The sequence below is a fragment of the Lutjanus erythropterus genome, chromosome 15, assembly GCF_056507025.1.
Source record: "Lutjanus erythropterus isolate fLutEry1 chromosome 15, fLutEry1.hap2, whole genome shotgun sequence".
In the NCBI taxonomy this organism is placed as follows: domain Eukaryota; kingdom Metazoa; phylum Chordata; class Actinopteri; order Lutjaniformes; family Lutjanidae; genus Lutjanus; species Lutjanus erythropterus.
The window spans coordinates 36,002,665-36,023,767 of NC_139331.1; the positions used below are offsets into that span (position 1 = coordinate 36,002,665).

The 21,103-nt window shown below is 39.2% G+C and overlaps 1 protein-coding gene across 1 annotated transcript in view; it reads left to right on the plus strand.

Moving 5' to 3' along the window:
• col12a1b (collagen, type XII, alpha 1b) overlaps positions 1-21,103 on the plus strand; it is a 193,266-nt gene that overhangs the window by 156,219 nt on the left and 15,944 nt on the right. The window contains exons 63-68 of the mRNA XM_084737671.1: positions 4,409-4,567; positions 6,691-6,768; positions 11,114-11,200; positions 14,361-14,414; positions 14,835-14,930; positions 17,717-17,770. Coding sequence (XP_084593797.1) covers positions 4,409-4,567; positions 6,691-6,768; positions 11,114-11,200; positions 14,361-14,414; positions 14,835-14,930; positions 17,717-17,770 — 528 coding nt within the window. The remainder of the gene's footprint in view (positions 1-4,408; positions 4,568-6,690; positions 6,769-11,113; positions 11,201-14,360; positions 14,415-14,834; positions 14,931-17,716; positions 17,771-21,103) is intronic.

Consider the following 21,103-nt stretch of genomic DNA (forward strand, 5'->3'; position numbering starts at 1 on the left):
AAATGTGAATATTTCCTGGTTTCTTTACTCCTCTGACAGTAAACTGTGTTGTGGACATCATGTTGTGCAACACTGTTCACTATTTTCTGATACTTTATAGACCAAACAACTAATTGAGAAAATAATCGTCAGATTAATTGACATTGAAACTAATCGTCAGCTGCAGCCTTGTTGTCAACAAATCCCATGAAAAGACCAAACAGTGTGTTAGTCACTCTCTCACTAACTCAAACAACAAGTAGCGGATTAATCCAGATTTGGTACATAAGTGAGTATTTGGTGCAGCAGGACGATGTTTGTGGGACTGAGCCTAAATAAACGACAGTGTGTGTGTTCATGGCGATGAAGGAATATGCACGCTGTGTTTTTAGTAGTTTTTGGAATAAGATATATCAGACTTTGGACACACAGACAAAACTGTACGATCCACTGGTGTTTTGGTCTTTTCTCAGTATGTTCAGACTCACCATCACCATTTTCTCAAACAGCAGATCTCTGCTGACCTAAATACCTGATGTGAGATCTCTGACCTGAGGGTCATAAAGCTGCATGAAGTAAAAGTTTAAATTTAACATCAAATCAAAATCCAGAGTGAGGCTGAAATGATGCCTGGAGGAACAGCTTGAAAAATGAATGGAGTCCTGTGTTGAGCACCGCCTTTATTTTGGCGGGTCTGTTGCCAGTGATAGCGGATATTATCCACGAGAGAGAGAGAGAGAGAGAGAGAGAGAGAGAGATCAACATGAGGCAGATAACATCAGTTTGTATTTTACAGGAACAATGTTTCAGAGTTTCCTCTAAATCTCAGAGGATTTTCCAGCCTGACGAGAATAAAAATCTGAGCATTTTTTTCACTTTTGGCCTGGAAATGATTTGAATATTGGCAGACTGAGTTTGATCATATCAGAGTTGTTATTGGAGATTCCGTAAACTCCGCAGACGAGTGCATCCTGTTAAAGTGTTGAGGGCGACATGCTGAAGCTTCATCAGTACCTGCTGAGCTTCAAATAAATCCCCGAAATCTAAAGCGTACATGATTTCCCTCCCTGAACTCCTTCTTGGACGTGTCAGTGTTTCCGCGGGCAGCTCTCTGCTCCTCGCGGTCTGTAAAACATGCCTCTGCATCTCCGCGGACGCCGACCGACCACAGGCAGCGAGCGGCGGCTGCCACAGCTGACAGCAGCCAGCCTGTGGTTTTGTAAAGCAGCGTTTTCCCTCCTCGCAGCTGGACCCGTTCTGACCGGCCGCCGCCTCAGAGGGGCCGGCTCCGAGGTGAAGTTATTGTAAAGGCAGCGATCATGGCTCGCCGCAGGATGACATCATGAGGAGATGTGGCGAGGGAGATCTGAGTAAGGAGAAATGCATTGTGGTAGTGTGTGTATAACACAGATAAATCTACGGCTGCCTCAGTTATTTTACTGTTAAGAGTTGAACCAATGAGATGGAAGGAAGGAATTTTGGGAGATTTGGCTTCCAGACATTTTTGGAAATATCTGCGATGTGGCTGAGCAGAATTATCAGAATATTTGAGCAAACGGTTTATTTAAAAGTGGCTGGAAGTGTTGACATAAAGCTGCTGGTATGTTGGGATGCTTCAGTATCAGCCCTGATACTGACCTTATTAAACAGCGACTCCATCTGTTTTATTTTCCAGGTTTTTTAAATGGAAACTTCCACTCAGCCGTTACAGCTCTGCTGCCCTTCCCCTCCTCAACCTAGAGGGTGTTATATTTAGCAAAAAACATCAGAGGTCATGTGGGAAAACCTTTTTAGAAGGGCTTGGGAAAACAGCGTTTTGATGCTAAAACATACTTCTACTAAATTTTATTGTGCAGATTTTAATGAAGACTACTGGGAAGCTGCAGGATGATATAAAAAGACTCAAATCCAAATATAATGGGCCCTCGCTTTAAGTTGATCTGGGGTTTTGGCCATGACCCGATGAATCGACAGTAAAGTCCTGCATGTGTTTCAGAAAAGGGGAACTTTCCGGTGAAACTGGAACATTCATGATGGGCTAAAATGACCAAAAGTACCGTTTTGAAGAACATTTTTTCTCTCATCACTGATTCCAGTACTTCATCTGAGACTATCTGACAAGATAATGAGTACAGATTCTGTACCAGTTCCCTGTTCCTCCAAAATCTGTGAACTTGACTTTGTGGTCGGCCTGTTGCACTGAGGGAAATTCCCTTGCAGTGATTCAGGTTGGCTCAACGGCGCCTTATGAGCGCCATTTGTTGTTTGTTTTTTCAAATTTCTTAATTTCTAATAAATGAAGTCATTTGTTGCAGTAATGCTAAGTGTGAGGTTATCTGTGGACCTCACCTCACCGCCCAGCGGTCTGAACATGCTAACTGCTGAGTGCTGGTCAAAATTACGCTGCCAAGCAAATTAATTCCTGCAATTCCTTCACACACATAACTCTGTTGTTAACTTCAGGGGATGACTGTCAAAGTAAATGCTACATATGGCAGCAAAAAACACATGTCAGTACAGAGCAGACTTCAATACAACAAGAAGGCTAATGCTAGCTGAGCTAACATTAGCACTGTACTGTAAAGTTGCACAAAAAGCAACATGAAGAGCCAGTTGCTGCTCATCATGCTCATTATTTAATTTGCTTAAAATGAGGCTTAATGTTCAGTTTTTCCGTAACTGTCCCCAAATTTAACAACATCATCCCGTCATGCTAGCCACATTATCTGTGCACCGTGCCAACACCAAGTTCAGCAGACAACGTAAACAGTTAAACAACATAAAACGGATTGCTTGTCAAGTTTTTTGAAGCACTGATTAATTCATTTAACACACTGAACTGTATAACAACAACAACATGGCGGTTTTTCTTACAGTATTTCCAAATAACTGTTATCATAGTAGCGCTACTGCGTGGAACATTTTTATGTGAGCTAACATGAGGAGCAGCCTGTCATGACTGGATGACCGTAGCTAAAACACACTGATGAAACAGTATCTGATGTGGATCAGTGACTTTAGCATCTTGAACCAAAAACTGACTTTTATAAACTTAGATGTTTTGTATTTATTTCACGGAACTCAGTTTGAACAACATCAGATCTTATTACATGTTTAACAAAGCTTTTACAGTAAACTCACTCCGTAACATCTGTTTATAAGTTTGGTTTTATTTAATAAAGAACAAGATGAAACAAAGACAGGATGCAGAAGCATGTAATTAAACTAATTAAGTGAAGGCTTAGCTGTCCTGTGGACACGGAGGACAACGAGTGCAGCATCCACCTCCTGTAATCTTAACCGCTGTCTGTTGTGGTGTTGTGTCTGACCTCCGGTGAGGATCTGGTGAAAATTTAACACAGTTTGGTGGATTAGAACGATGTAATCTAATCTCTGTCCAAAATCAATCCCTATTTATGTTACACTTACCGTACAGAGCACTACATTCACTGTCCAGCAGTAAAAGAGTGATGGTGCACGAGGACTTCTAATTCTACTTCTAGTTAAGATGTTATGTTTGGGTATTTACATAAAAATTAGAACAATAAGAACAAAACATTGAGAATGAGAAGATTTCTTAATTTTGCATTTCAAAAATAAAGTGAAATGTTGAGAATACTACACTATTTCAACTTTATTCTCAACATTTCAACAACTTTATGCAGAACATTTTGACTTTTCTCAAGATGCAAAACAAAAAAAAATTCCTCCTCCTCTGGTATTTTTTCTTTTGTGTGGCACTAATACTTAAAGTTCAACTTTATTCTGGAAATGCAAAATGAAACAGTCTTCCTTTTTTAAAAAAAGAGCCCAACAAGCGTTATTTCAGATCTTAAATTTGAGACTAAGAGCATTGATCAGTTCTTGGTGTTAGCAGACATCCTGAATTTTATCTGTTGGATTTGGGACAGAGAATCGCTGTAATCCCTGCTGGTATGCTATGAAGTAACCTCTTTAAATGACCTGTTTTCCGGGGAAATAAAAGGTAATAAAAGTTGTAGTTTTTAGGGCATTTGGCATCTTTAAACAGGAGCAAACAACAACATGGAAGATGGAGAAACAACGTTTATTTTTTATTGACCTTAAATTCCCTTCCTAGAAACAAAAAGCCAAAGCTCCGTGTGAATTTCTATACGATCCAAACTTTAATTTCCTTCATTCTGCAGCTCTGATGGAGCATCTTTTCTTCTGAATGAATGGAAAGAAGTGCTGGTTTTCTTCTCTTACATTCCAGCAGTGTTTTAAATAAACAGGACTACAACGGAGACGTCCACCCTGAGCTCAGGCTCCATCAGCACACTCAGCATAACCTAATAATTTGCAGGCCATCAGGATAAAAACCAGACACAAGACTTGGTCTTAGAACAAAGGACGTGCCAATAAAATCTATTCTTCTTTTCTCTTCTTCTTTTCTTTTTTCTCTCTGAAGCTCCATATCCTGGTTTCATCCACCGGCGTCAAACTCAACATCGACTGCCAAGAAGTGGCTGAAAAGGAGATCAAGGCCGCTGGAAACACATCCAGTGACGGCTACCAGGTCCTGGGCAAGATGTCCAAGTCCATCGGCTCCAAAGGCGAATCAGCAACCGTAAGTCAACAATGATCCTGCAGCGTTTACACAAACAGCAGGGGAGGACGCACAGTTTTTTTGTTTCGTAATGTTAGTATTTGAGTGATACGTTAATGCCCCGAGGAGGATTATGTTTGGCAGTCTGCAAATATTACAAAAGCCCAAACAACATCAACAGTTTGACGCATGAACTGAACCAGTACAGGCTCAGCTTCCAGTAGAGAGGAATATTAATCATCAAAATGATGAATTACCTGTTCTTTTTTTAAAATTTATTTATCACAGCCTCAAGAGAGCCAATTTTCTTTTCCAAATTTTAGGATTTATTTTGAGAGATTTGGTAGCTCAATTTCTCATGAATGTGCTGTGAAATGTCAAAGATAAAATCTCACGATGGAGACTACACTGACTACAGATCAGTGTGAGCTACAGTGTTAGCATGGAGCTAATGTCACTGGACACTGTGTCTGATAAAGTGGTGACGTGAACACTGGAGGCAGCGTCATAAGCTCATCATTTACTCATTAAAACAAGTCTGTGTAAGTTACGTTAGACAGCGGCCCCTGTGGCCAACAGGGATCATTACAGAAGAGTGAACTGTCCGAAAAATTAAAGGGCTCTCATCACACAAACTGATAATAATTAAAAAAGTCATGTTTTCTAATAATATATGTAATATACTCTACTGTTTCTACTGGTTTTAGTCCTGTGTTAAAGCTGTTAATGCTAATGATGCTAAGGTCTGACTGCACAATATCAGTCTGATTATAGACCGAGCCGGAGGACGTAGGGTGTCAGGTGGGTTCAGAAACTATCAATGGGCATCGGGGGGGCAATTGATCATTTCATCCTATGTAGTGATCTAGTACACTGCATGACGTCCTCACAGAAAGACCGGCATGTTTGATTTTTTCTTTTTGCCTCCCATGATGGGTTGCATCACTTCTGTGGTGCTGACCAATGAGAGCCCAGCTGACAGCGCTCTGCTGGAAGAGATGAAACTGCACACAAATGTAAACATGACGAAGCAAAAAAAGAGTGATTTTGTTGGTGTCACAAGGTGGAACTCTTCGCTGAGCTGTGAATGTTTTTAGGCTTTTCTGAGCACAAGATAGTCAGTATCACACGCTGCTTCAGACACCATGTTTCTTTACATTCTTTCTCCCTGAAGTCCGTTTGTAAGTGCTTCTTTTCTGGTGACGTCACGTACGTCGTGAAAGTCTGCAAACGATGATTGGTAATGGAGCAACGTGTGGTCTGTCATGTCTCCCGGCCAGGACATGGCAAGAGTTTATGATTCTATAATCGCCTGATCTGACACAGAGACCGTTTTAACAGACAGAAATATCTCACTGACCTCGGCTTAAACCGACACAGTAACTTACACAGACGCGTCATGCTAAGTTGGCTCGTGTTAGCTAATGTCAGCAACAGAATTCATTTCATTTTTATGAGTAAAAGTCTGATTTATTCATTCAAGTTATTAATTTTAAAGGGCAACTACATCTGCATTTTCTTCTGGGTTTTTCAAATGGAAACTCCTCGGCCGTTGGCAAACAGCAGCGACGTATTTCACGGAGCTCATGTCCTCCTCTCTCCACCCTCAGCCTCCGAGGTTTATATGCAGAAACCTACATCAGATTGTGTGGTAAAACTTTTTTAGACAGGCTTGGGAAAACAGAAGTTTGACTCTAAAACATACACGCTTTGACCAAAGTCAAGTCAGAATCTGAATACTTAAGGAAGAGTACTGTGAAGCTGAAAATGATATAAAAACTTCCAAATCATGGAACTGCTCACTAAAGAAACTTTTTCAGCTCAGTGTGACTCTAGTTCATATTTGAATGTATATCAGTTTGATAACATCAGCAGCTTTAGGACTGTGGGAACAAGAATCCTGGAGTGAACTTAATTAAATCAGACATTAAATGAACATTTTCTGCAGTTCTATACGTTACACCGTCAATATGGTTGCAATAGAAGCCGTTTCCTGTGTGTGCCGGGGCTGATGGGACGCGGCTGTGTTGCGGTCTCTCTGCTGTCCCTCTATTTGTCTTGTGGGAGCTGTGAAGGGTGTATCACAGACACATGTAGCACAACACCATTCCCATGTTTTTCTTTTTGTTGTTTCCTCTCCACAGTTCCAGCTCCAGATGTTCGATATTGTCTGCAGCCTGGGCTGGACCAGCAGGGACAGATGTTGTGACCTCCCGTCTATGGTAAGGGAACCCCCGGCCTCCATGAAACATGGACACACGACCTTTTAGCTTTTAGATTTTTAATGTGTTCATCATCTACCTGCACCTTTTTTAACCTTAAACGGTTGAATGATGGTAAATCTTTGATTGCAGCTCCGACATTATCTGAAAAATCAGCTGGATTATAAAATATAGAAATGGCTGATGGAGTTTTTGGCCTGCAGACTGAGGATTTTCTGCTTTGATATCATTTTGAATTCAGCCCTTAACAAAAAATCTAAATTGAAGGCAAAATAAAGCAGTTTGTGTTTTTGTAAGGCCTGATTAGACACATGCTTTCATCAAACATTTAGATTTTTTTAACCTGAAAGTAAAGAAAATGTTGATGCCTTTGTCTGTGGCCATAGTTTAGTCATCTTGATTTGTGAGCTTTAGTGGAAAAACAAAGTTTTATAGATTATTTTGTGTCCAAAAAATCTCCAAAAACTCACATCTGCTTGCGTGTAAGTTTGTGTTTTCCTGTTTGTGTGTTTGTTTGTACATCTGTGGAGCATCCTGGGAGTGTTAACTGATCATCTTATAGAAAGCTGACATGTCACCTGGTTTTTCTCCAACATTTTTGTGGAGCAAAGTGACTCGGGGACAATGCAGAGCTGTTAGTTGCAGTTAAGTGCAGCAGTAATTGCAGCCTCCTGACAGTGTTTGTGCTCTAACAGCTGCAGCTCCACACACTTCATGTGTGTCCTTGGTGGGTTTTTTCAGCTCAGCAGCAGATCAAAGCTCAAAGCGGCGTAATCAGAATCAGAGCCGTCTCGAATCAAAGAGAAAATAAACAGTATATACGATACACAGGAGTGTGAGTCAGACGATACGTCTGATGAAAAGTACAACAGTACGTGAGATTTAATATAAAACATGAGAAGCAGCTTCGATCCGAACAGCTGACAGTGTGTGTGTTCTCATATAGAGTTTTATAGACTATCGTTTTCTTGGTTTTGGCCATAATTCAAGTTGGATACAATAATAAGAAATCATATAAGTTCAATTTAATCCAGATATTTTAAGAATTTACAGAGAAAATAAAGGCAAAAACATGATGTAAATGTCTGCTTAACTATTGTTCTTTCTGTAGATATGAGCCACATGGTTTTACAAGGAATGAGATGATTCTAAACAGACATTTTTCAATTTTCAAGTTAGTTTTACACACAGGATCTGGATCAGTTATAGTTAGAGCTCTTTTAAAGGGTAATTATAAATATTATTTACATATTTTTACACATTTTGTGGTCTAAATGGGCTGGAATAGCTGCAATGTAACCCTTACAAGGAAATGCACCCATCGTAGTACATCTGCTAAAAATGTCTGACAGCATACGGGACGGATTTGGTGCATCCTTAGTTTCTGGTTAAATAAAAAGTATGTTATGCCTTAACAAAAAGGTCCATCTTTGTAAAGATCCTTTCCATATTGTTGTTAGACACTTAAGATAACAATCTGAGCCTGCTGATGACAAAAACAAGCATTTTTAGTGGACAGACTTTGGTCCCCTAAGATTACGTTGCAACCTTCTGGACCATTTCCAAAGCTTTTTGCACACGGACCTCAAAATATATATATATATATATATGTATATATATATATATATATATAAAAAATAGGACCTGGGTTTAAAAACACTGGACTTACCCTTTAATACGGAGCAGCAGCTAACGTGTCAACATAAAGCTTCTTTCATCAGGGTGAAACATGCTTTATGTCAATATGTTTGCTGTTGCATTTTATTAAAAAGCTTTAAAACTCATCACTGCAGATCCACTCATTGTTCCGTCTGTTGAGGCACTTCATTTAGTTTAAATGGGGATGTAATTAAACCTGCATCTATTGACTTTTAAACTGCAAACATATGACAAACGTGCGAGCAAACAGTTGATTATTAACACAGAGATCGATCGCCTGTTAATGTGCTGCAGGTTGAAGAGAAGAAAACAGACAAGCTGGTAATAATTTATAAGCCTTAAAGAACATAAAACATATTTATAAGGATGGAATAAGTTCCCTTCTTTCTCTATCCTTCATCCCTCACACATCAACTCCTCTGAAAAACATCTCTGGTGTTTCTCAAGACCCTCTGTGAGACTAGACGGAGAAAAACATTTGTTTTCAAGCAGTTAAATATTTGGCCACCAGCAGCAGCGACAGTATGAGAGTTTTAAAGGCAGCACAGTGCGGCCTGTTGTTTAGTGGCTGGACTCTGGCCTTTCTCACTTCGGTCCCAGCAGAGATCTCCGGAGACGCTGTAACAAATAAAGCTTTGTCTGAGTGCAGCACGTCTGCAGATGGACGTCCAAAAGATTTTGAAAAGGATTCAACTCGGGTGGATTATTATCTCAATTGCTGCAGAGTGAGGACAGCTGCTTGATTGGGCTGTTTTGCTGACAATTATTAAATGATCCAAACCGAGGAGATAAGTTTGGAAATACATACACCCTGACAGCAGTGGAAGCAAATATCCTCCATGAACTGAAAACAAGTCCAGTGTGTCTTAAATTTAGTTTGTAGACATTTAGCTGAGGATCTGAACCACAGCAACATAAAGTTAGTTAAAAGTTTTAGATGTAGTTAATATTAGATCATCTGTAAGATCCACTCGTGTTGAAGAAAAGCAACAGATTTCTTGCTAAATGTGATGCAGAATAGAAGCCAACAGACAAAGATATTAGATTTTAGTGTCAATAACAACGACAAACATTTAAGAAACTGGAACCAGTAAGTGTTTCACGTTTCTACGTATTATATGACCGTTCATTGATTGTTAAATTGTTTTCATGTTGTATTCTGATTGGTTAGTTTATAGATGATGGAGGTTGCAGCAGCAGCAGCCATATTGTGAGAACTGAGTCCCAAACACGTGAGTCTTTGGTTGTCAAAGCTCTAAATCAGTGTTTTCTCTCTGAGCACCAGCATCTTTCAGTTGTTAGATAAATAACAGGGCTGCACAATTATTCAAAATTTTATCAAAAAGCACAATATGGCTTTCTGCAATTTTCAAATCACAGGACGTGCAATATGTGTTAAAGGAAAATCATATCATAATTGCAATATCAGTCAAAACAATAGCAATTAAATAATGTCCTTTACTTCCCACAAAGGGAAATTAATTTTGCTCAAGTCACCACTGAACTAACAGACACTATGACATGATGAGTTTATAACCTCTGAACTTTTCAGAAAACCGCTGTTTTTTTCACAAACTCGCTTTTTTTCAAGTAACCAATCATATTAGCAACACATGCAGCGTTTATTTTTCTTTAACCACAAAAGTGCTTCATCCCAGTGCTTCCAACAACCGCCAGTGATTTTCTGCCAGAGAAAACCGCTACATGGACACAAGTCCTAGAAGCACAGTTTGTGACTGATGACCAAAGATTCTGTCAAGTTTCTTCTTGGACAGCTCAGAGACCTTTTACAAGCTGCACATCGTCTCTGCAGCTGTCCTGTTTTTGTTTGGCTTTTCTCTGGACTCACAATCAGGCAAATAATGAACTTTCACACTCAGGAAAGGAAAATATTTGAAGATTTTAGGCAACATTGACAGGAGGACTGCTGTTAACAGTTCTGGATATCTGACAAAGATATTATCCGCCCCGCCTCGATAGAAGGCTCTTCCTGCTTGGGCCTCCATGAACGTCTCCCGGAGGCTGTGTTTTTAAGATTCCTAAACTGTTTTCTTGAGGTTTCTCTTTCACAAAAGCTTTAATTTCATCGTTGTGCTGAAACCTCTGAAGCAGAAAATGTACCCCTCCTACTGGAAAATCACCGCGGGTGCTGTCAGCGTGCCCACAGATTTGTTCTGGTGGTCTGGCTCCAGAAATCGTCACTTTAAGGCATCTTGGCTCTGCTGTTTGTCTTGTGAAACAGTTTAACCTACAGAAATGTTGTCTAATCTGTTTACCTCTGCAGTCAGCTGCAGCATTGTGAAATATTTGTACAAACAGAGACACAGTGCACTTTTAGCACTACGTTAAACCAGTGCAAAATGTTTTTGGAAACACTGTAGATGTGCTGAGCTGCTTTCTTGCTCTAGACACCTTTTCCTCACAGTTTATGTCAGAGACTGTTAATGTTTCATGTTGTGAACCGTGACTGTATGAACCATCTGCTGCTAATGAAGTGACATGTTAGATGTTAACTCCGCTCAGGCCCTCAATCCAAACTTAAATCAGTTCAAACTTGGAATCGATGTTCTTTGGCTCGTATGATTCACTTCTTTCAGACACTCTGAGGGTTCATTCAGCGACTTTCTGTCTTTGTACTTTGGTTGTTGTGTTTTTTTGACCGTTGGATTCTTTTCTTCTCCATCAGAGAGATGAGCTGAAGTGTCCGGCTCTTCCCAACGCCTGCACCTGCACCTCAGAGGCCAACGGGCTGCCAGGGCCTCAGGGACCAGTGGTAAGAATCACCTGAATACATCTCAACAACCCATTAATAACCTCTTATTTACAGGTTGGAACTTTCTGCTACTTTACTCGAATTAATTACATTCTACATTTCAGCTCAACCCCATCTCCTAGAAATTCTGTTTATAAACCAAATGGTTTTTGCGTAATATTTTCTGCTGTTTGGATTATGTTCACTGGCAACAGTTTTCCAGTCCAGGAGGTGTTACAGTGTGTTCTGGTACAGCAAGAAGTGCAGAACTTTGACACCAAATGCCAGTGTTCACCTCCTGATTCTCTTCGGTTTAGGCAACAAAAACAATGTAGCATTGTTGGACACGATGCAGCAGAATCAGAGGTAGTCTATTTTATTCTACAGATTCTTCTTGTCAAAACCTGGAGCATGCATTACCCACAATGCAGCTTTCTTGCAGACAGTTGGGTTAAAAATTCAGGTGAGTTATGCTAGCAGCAGCTAATGTAGCCTGCAGCAGAGATCTGCTCAGCTCACTCTAACTGCTCACCAGCAGGGTTGTTTCATGCTCACACTTGTTGTCTTGAGCTGCAACAGACTCAGACTAGTTCACCCTGAAGGGTGACACAGGAGTGGATTTTCACTCCAGTCTGATCCCAGTCTCAGAAAACTGACTGCCTTCCTGTCCTGTTCCAGTTTTGTGGGCTTTTTTCAAGAGGATTAGTTTATAGGCAATGCAATGATGTGAGTTTATATTCTCACTATTCTTTTCACAGATTACTTTGTTTGACAAACTATCAATGTTCCTGATGACTAATTTCCCTGTTGACTAAACATGAAATTTGATTTAGACTAATCAACCAGTCTAACGGTAAGAAAACACTCAGAAAGCAGTTCAAACTGAGCAGAATTTATTAATTGATAATATTAAACATTGTCCAAAAAATGATGTGGATGTGTGCAAGGTAAATGACACTGTTTACCCAAAGCTGCAGCAGGCGCCCGTCCCGCTCTCTCCTGTTGACTTTCTTCCAATCCCAGTTGTGATAAATCCCACAAGAATCCTGACAACATGTAGAGCTCTCAGCAGGAGTTTCCCTTTAAGACAAAAAGATGGTGATTTTGGTGAAATATTGAGTGTTAAGTATTTCACATAACCGAAGTTGCCTTAACGTAACCATAAAAACATTAACTTATTTTTCAGTGTCTGCTCATGGCAGCTAAAGGATGATTAAATATGTTTATCCATCATTCACATCTGTTTTCTGGGCTGCGACACAAAGACTTAACATTATTGAAACCATTTTAGTGAACCTGTGAGGGAACGTGATCCTTCAACCCGTCTTTTTGGGGATTTTCATGCTTTTAGTAATTCAGTCAGGGAACATTTTTCACTCTTAATACTTGTTGTCCTCACACACTTTGACTTAAATACTTTGATTTGTAATGGAACATTTTTCCTCTGTGGTCTCACTACTTACACTGAAGTAAAAGCTCTCTCCCGTCACGTTATTTATGGTTATTTATTAACTGTATGTTGTACAAGGCAGAATATTGCACCCTGAGGCACATTAACCATGGGAAACTTCTTTGCAATGCCTCATAAAATCTTTTAAGAGGGGGGAACAAGGTAAACTGTGGTGCACGCTGACGGAGGCCGACCTGTCTGACAGCTGATGGATAAACCTCCACCCTCCTCTCTGACTGCACTAATGTAAGAATAGAGGAGTCTGGTGTTAGTCTGTAGTTTTATCATCATCAGTTAGAGCTGCAACAATTAATATTATACTATAGATTATTCAGGTTGTCAAAAGAAAATTAATTGCCATCTATTTTGACAATCAATTGTCATTTTTTGGATTTGTAGCTTCTTAAATATGAGGTTTTGCTATTTTTTGTCATTAATGACAGTAAATGAAGAGTCTTAAAGTTTTAGACTGTTGCTTGGACAAAAGAAGTGATCTGAAGACGTCATTTTGGGCTTTCCACAATTTTTTGACAATTTAGTGACTAAACAATTAATCAATTAAGAGTGAAAATGATGGACAGATTAATCGATAATGAAAAGTTGCAGCCCTACTGTCAATAAATCAAAGACCATAATAGAGAAAAAACAAATTATAGAATATCACCAGATCCATTCTTAAATTATTAAAATTACATAACCTTGTAAATTACAATCAATTTCATAAAGTCAGATTTTTTTGTGATTGATGGCATCAGAACCGACACAACATTTTCTGCCAAACAGTCTGAAAACTTTAGCTTTTACAAACTTTAAAGTAACATTATGTAAGGTTTGGGTATTTTTGTGATTTTGTGCTCAGACAGTTTTACAGACAGCTGTACATTACATTACATATGATCAAAAACTAATATTACTGACTAGTCGAACAGCAGGAAGGCCAGCTCGCCCTCTGTCTTCACTCTAATTCAGTTTGATTTGTGTAGCGCTCGATCATAACTGAAGTTATCCCAGAGCACTTTTCATATAGAGCAGAACCACACTGTACTCTTTATTAGAGACGTAACGATACATCAGTATGGATCAACTGGATTTATCAGCCGATTAAAACCCAACATTTCCTGATTTTGAAAATGAATGAACTCAAAGGAGTGATGATAAACTGTGCAACAACAGCAGTCACAGACATTTTCAAGATATTGTCGTCAGTACAATATCTCAGCTAGTAAATAAACTGCAGCTACAGTCACTGACCATCACCAAACTCTGTAAATCACAGAGTTAAAGTGCAGCAGCCACAGGATATGTACTCAATAAAATATGATCCAGTTTCACCAAAATTAGTAACATAGTTGGTTACAGAGTGAGAGATCAGGCGTACAGGTGGAGAGTGGGAGGGTGGAAAAGTTGCATCAAGTTGCTTCAAGGTGAATATTTTCCATACTTTTGATCTGTTCTGTCCTCAAAACACACACATACATTTCTGCCAAAGAGTGGTAATTTAACAAGTTGGTGATCTTTCTTTAGTCACAGTTGTGATGAATCAGGTTTTTTTTTTTAAGTGTTAAACTCTTAATAACACCTAAATCTGTTTTTCTGACATGATTACTTACTTATACAGAACATTTAAAGTTACATTAAAACATTTAAGACTTGAAATCAGGTTTATAGTGGAGTTTTCCTTCTGATATTTGTATTTATTGTGATAACATGATAAATATTTCTCCTCCTCAGGGCGCCCCTGGCAGTAAAGGACCTCGAGGTGAAAGAGGAGAAGGTGGTGCTGCTGTAAGTACCTTAAATAATAATAATTAGAAAAAACTCCTCTATCTGTCATCTGTCTCATCTTTTAAAACTTCACCTTTTTAATTAACACTAAAGTAAAAAAAAAAAAGCCTTCATGTCAGTTTTGTCTAAGCTGGATCAGACTCTTCAGCTATCAGCCCTCGATGAAAACAAAAGATTGTTTAAAGTACAAAAGCTTTGAAGCACATCTGATTCCACTTATCGAAAGCGTGTTTTTGCTTTTTCTGCCTGATATGAAGGGGAGGTTTGGTCGGTTCGATCCGTGCAGCTGCATTCCTCATCTCCTGTTGCTCTTTTCCTCAGATTGCAGCAGTATTATACAAGAAATATCAGCAGATATCAACAACAAACTCCTCCTGTGTTTAAATATTTCTTATCTGACCTTCTGTCTTTATTTCACAGGGACCGATCGGCCCACGGGGAGATATCGGACCACCAGGGCCCATGGGTCTGCCCGGCCCTCAAGGACCCAGCGGGCTGTCGATTCCAGGAGAGGCTGTGAGTGTATAAACACACCTGACACAAACACACACATACACACACACACACTCACCCTGCTCAGAGACAAACAGGCTAAATGCCTCGTCAGCAACTTAACATAAATCCCAGGATGCCTCGGCACATGGAGAGGGATTATTTTGGCGATTTATTATGAAGAGAATTTACAAGCTGGGGAGTATCAGTGGCAGAGATTCACATTCCTTCATGTCTGAGGGGAAGATGTGATACCAAAGACATGTGAGACCTCAACATCACCAAATGCTAATAAATCACAGTTTGGATTTCCATCCCTGAGATGAGCTGAAATGTTCCCTCGTTCTGTCTCCAGAGGGGTCACACAGGACACGGTGGTGGAAAGTACAACTCATGTCACTGTCCTCAAGCATTTACTCTTTACTCCACTACATTTATTTAACAGTTGTAGTTACTTGTTACCTGCAGATTAAGACTCAGGAGCTGGGGCTGTTTTTTGTCGGGGAGAACTGGTGCAGACGATTTGAAACCAAACAAAACAACCATAAATTCACACGTTACATAAAGATCATTCGTAACCACACTGTCATCAAATCAGGGTTGCACAATTTATCACAAAATAATCCAAACTGCGATATGGCCAAGTGCAATGTCCAAATCGAAGAACCAGAACCTAATCGCAATCTTTTGAAAAAGGAAAAATGTTTGCAAAAACTGCATAATAATGAAGGACTGTAGAGCTGCAGAATAACAAATCTTATTCTCCGGATGCAAGAAAACATGTTTGTTTGATACAGACCCAAGCAAATGTCATATTATTTTTTTTTCAGTAAATGTCAACAGTTAAATGCAAAACTGATCATTCCCACTAATCATATCACAATCTCAGTCAAAATAATCACAATATGATTTTTTTTTCCTTACGAAATCGTGCAGGCCTCCAACTTTAAAGCTAGCATGATGACACACTGAGCTCATTTTAATGTGATCTGTGTGTGTGTATGTAATGTGGATGTTGTGACTGGATGTAAATATGCAGGTGAAGGTTTCAGGCTTGTAAACAAACATGGTGCGTCTCAAGTGAAGGAGGGTCACATGACAGTAGCAGGCTAATCCCTGCTAACTAGGCTAACATAACCTCTGCTGCCTTCAGACTGAAAAGGTCATCGGATCCAATCAAGAAGCTTGTTTGCTCTCACCACCCTCCATTGATCATGTGAACTTCATTTATTCAACTTTGTTTTTGGTTTAACGACCTAAGTTACTGTGTATTTGTTCATTTGGATCTCTTTTAACTTAATGCTCGCTTTCAAGAGCCCATATTGCTTTTTGATGGGCAGGTTAAGGTAACTGGAAGGAGGAACAGTTTTTTTTTTTTTTGTTTTATTTGTTTTTCTTCCATAAGAATCTGGCCAAACATTTAGACCCTTTTACACGTCCATAAACAAGGGTCTGTATCCGGAGAAGGAAAAGAGCAGCTCTAAATGAGATCCATACAGTTTGACTTGAAAGAAACCAAACATTGCACAGAAGTTGCAAAGATTACTTAACTCTGCCCTTTTTGTTTTGTTTGAAGTGAATGTTTGGATTATCTGTAGTGTGGCTGGATGAGGTTCTTATTCATTGTCAGTGTGTTACCTGCAGTAAGATGGAGGTCAACACGCCTCCAGTGGAGAAGGAGCACAAGTACTGATGTAGGAAGCTAAGCATAAGTACAACACATATTTTAGACACCTAAAAAAATCAATATCAGTTTAAGTGTATGGTCTATTTAGAATATTTCTACCAATTTACTCTGCTGTTAGACTTTTCCAATAGGAAACCACTTTTATATAAACCAAATATCACTCTCTTCAAAGCCACCAGATTCCACTGGCGAAAACAGTCATTTTACATCACAAAACACAGGAGCTGTTGGTCTAAAGCTGCTTCAATCTGTTATTTTGTTTGTGTTATTTTGTGTTACTCTCAGATTAACTAGAGCCACACAGTAACACAAACTAAGTGATCAAGGCAGCAGTGGACTACACTTCATGATTCTGTTGAAGTACCTCATATAACCCCACTTCAAAAATCTGAACTATGCTTTTAAGCCCTGTAAGTTAACAAGTCCTCCCTTGCAGAGACACCCATCCATGAAATTACTTCCACCAGCCCCACCTAAACAGTCTATATATTGAGATGCAAACTGGGCCTTTACACCTGAGCTGAGATCTAAAGAAAATACATGTGCTGAGATCCAACCTGCATTCTGATGGCTGCGTCTTCTGCACACATTTACACCTGCATCAACATGCATTTTATTAGTGCTATAAGTGCTTTACAATAAAAAACATATGATCAAACAAATAAGATCCAAAATTTAAGATATAAACAAGATAAAATAATAAATACATCAGTTTAAAAAAAAGCCATATGATCAAAATGGGTCTAATGAGATTTAAAGGCAGATACTGAGTTACTGTCTGAGACCTCCAGGCAGGGAGGTCCACAGATGTGGGACTCTGCTGTCAAAAACAAAAGCTGAGTAACCTTTAGTGACAAGTAGAGATTTTGCAAACATTAGTTGGCCGTGCCAGAGGAGAGAGTCAGCAGATCACAGATATAAGCAGGAGCCAGACTGTTCAAGGCTTTAAAAACAAGCAGTAAAATCTTAAAATCAATTCCAAAACTCACATGCAAATACTGAAGGACGGCACAGAGACTTGCTGTAGTACATGTTACAAGCCTGGCAGCAACTGCAGTCTTTGCGGTCTCTGTGTGTTAAAGAAATGTTTTGCTAATTTATGTTATTGTTGTCCTGCCTGCAGGGCCGCCCTGGACCAAAGGGAGACCCCGGTGACTCCGGCTTACCTGGACAGAAAGTAAGTGCAGCTCTGGGATTTTAAACAGGAAACGGGATGATTCACAGTTTGACTACTAGTCTGGCATCAGGCTGGACTCAGACAGTTCTCCAGCTGGGGAGGATTCACGTAGAGACAAAGCTTATGAATATTACTTTTAAATGAAATTTCTGCTCAGAACAAGCCAAGAACAAGTCACCTTGATTAACAGCACGGGTTAAGTGCTGGCCTGTGGTCAGCTGTTACATCCTCCTCTTAAAGTAAGTTATTTTATCTACGATGATGAGCCGCGGTCCAGCCTGAGACATTAGGGTCTGGAAGAAAAGAATAACACCTATGCTTATAAAGCAACAGTTGGCCTGAAAGTAAAGAACATTGCGGTCACTGTTGAAGTGGTCTGAAGAGGGAACAGGATGATGATGTTTGACATTCTGAATGATGAACTTCAGGTGCTGTTTTGATTTCTTCCTGGATTAGAGCCTCTCACAAGTTTTATGGAGTGGTTAGAGATGCAAGTCAAAGTTTCCTCCATTTACTTCATATCTTTTCTCTCTGATCAGTGTTTTAATCATGAATACTGCTGCATCATTTAGACAAGTTTAATGTACCGGTGCAGTGCTGACTGCTTGGCTCTCTGGTCTGAGTGAGCTGATTATTTGTCCCCTGGAGCTGCTGCTTGCATCGTTGTTGAGAACCGCTCAGCTGCTTGACATTTCTTCAGGAGATACAAGTACAAAATATTTAGTTTTTATTTTATTTCAGTTAACTAAAATGTTTTTTCAGTGTTTGTTAGTTTTAGTTTAGCATAATAACCCTGGTCTGGATCCAGATTCCATGCTTCATTGTTCTAACAAGAAACAGGAACAGTAAACGAGATGATGAATGTTTGATATTTTTAATGAAAAATGTAGAAAAAAGCAAGAAAAGGTGACAATGATTTGGTCAGACTGACCTCCAGCACAGTTAAAGGTCAGATCACGTTTCAGCTTGACGCAGCGGTTGAGCTCATAAGAAGGTAAAAGATCTGTAAATGCTGGAGGGACTGAAGTGTTTTCTGTCCCTTCAGGTCCACAGATCCCTCCATTAAGTCTGTTTACAGGTGGAGTCACAGGCAAACACGAAACACTGCTCTGCTCTGACCTGTGGAGAAGGTTTTGTTTACTCCTTTAAGCTTCAACCCTTAGAGTTTTATTTTGGTGGATTTTAAAATTCACCCTGTAAGGCAGAGTGACCTCGTCCGTCCTTGTGTGGACAGAAGAGAGATCAGTTTTCTTGCTTTAAGCAGGTCAGAGTTTTAATTACATGGATTTTTAAGAGGCAGAAGTGCAGCAGAGGTGGAGGTTAAGAGTCTGATCAGAGTGCAGATTAGCTGCTGTAACCACCAACGACAGAGCAGGAAAAAGTCTGACATCAGGGCGGATCAGTGGAGGATTTGAGCCTCGCCTGCATGTTCTCTAAAGTCAGAGGAAATTATTTTTCTTTTATTTAATAGAAGATAATCCATAAGAAAAGACCAATTAATTAAAACATGTAGTTTTCTGGACTGCTAAGTCAGTAAAAATTAAAACTGTAGTCGTCATATAATAAGCCAGAGTCTCAGTATCTGCAGTCAAAGTTCAGTTTAGTTTTGGCTGCACAACCTGAGGTTAAATTGTAGCTGGAAAGACAGAGAGAGAGGTGGAGTACATTTTCTCACCGTACTTTTTTTTTACTTGAGTATCTGGACAGTTAAAGTACAAATAGAAATAAAGATTTTAACTATAAAACATGAGGCTGGATGTAGGGATTACAGAACACGTGTGAAAAATACCTGAAATAACTGGACAGCAATAAAACTCAAAACAGAACATTTATCCTTCTGATTGTTTGTCCAAATTTAGATCCCATCTCCACTTCTGGGTTGAAGGAATTTGACATGTTTGGGGTTTTGGGGGCTCAGCACAGTGGCTCTCTCAGTAGGAAGTCTCACTTTTGATGTGAAAAAACCTTTAAGTCAATAGTTTCAACCGTCATCTAGTGACTAGATGACTAGTGATCTGATAATGAGATCTGTTTGATTGGGCTCAGTCCAGACAACCATTCATCGATCACATTAACTTCACAGTAATTAATCAGAGCAGCATGTCGAAGTGTCAGAGAAAGGTTTAATATTTGTTCAACAATATTATTTTGGTTTAATTGATGTCTTCGTGCAGTCGGCCTGGTGAAACAGCAGCAGATCCTCGTGCCTATGAGTTGGATGAAAATTATGAAGGAGGAAATTCTTTGTTTGAAATGCAGCAGAACGAGCAGCCATGTTTGATTTAGGGGAATGAATCACCAGGATACAATGTTAATGTGATTTAAAATAATTTCTGATGTGCTGAGTATTGTGATACGTGACAATTTATTACTTTTTTCAGTTGCAAATTATGTCCCTTAAGGAAAACTTTGTCAACATCTGTTTTATTTAATAAGATCAAATCTTCAGTTGAATCAGTTTTATTGCGGCAACATGTGATCGTCATAAAAACCAACCAATGTAGCTGTGACCTCTGCTAACCTTACCAGATAAAAACTGAACTAGTGGACTGAAAATGCATTTGATTTTGTTATTCTAGCCAAAAATGTGTCGCAATTGCAGTATGTATAACGTATATCATATAAGATTTATATGGGGCTGCAAATGTTGATTATTTTCTCGATTATTCTATTAATTAATCCTGTCACAATCTTGTCAGGTGAAAAATATGTGGACGTATGTCCATCTGTTCCACTTGTTTGGACGTACTTTAAGTAATAAGTCTTTCATTTAAAAATTCTTTTCATTATCAATTAATCTGTCAGTCATTTTGTTGGTTAATCAGTTAGTTGATTGGTCCAATAAAATGTCAGAAAATGGTGAAAAATGCTGATTTCCAAAGCCCAAGGTGACGTCCTCAAACACCAGAAAATATTTACATTTACTGAGCTAGCTATATAAATTTTTTGATGATTTCTTTCTTAAAAAATTACTCAAACTGATTAATCGATTATCAAAATAGTTGGTGATTAATTTAATACTTGATTGATTATTCTATTAATCATTGCAGTTCAAGATCGATACATGGCCTCAGTGTATTAATAAAATATTGCCAAGCAAAATATCACAATACTATGCTAAATTTTTTTTTCCCTTCCAACCCTAGTTTGACTTACACATCTTTGCTCTGAGCCGACTTCATGTTTGTCAGTCAGCAGCAGACGATCTGCACTTATTCAGGAAAATAAAAAGGTTTAACGAGTCATCAGTTAACAAACTGGAGCAGTTTTACCCTCCTGCTCCTGCAGAGGGACACTCAGGGACAAAGTGTTGGAACAGGACATGTTTACAGG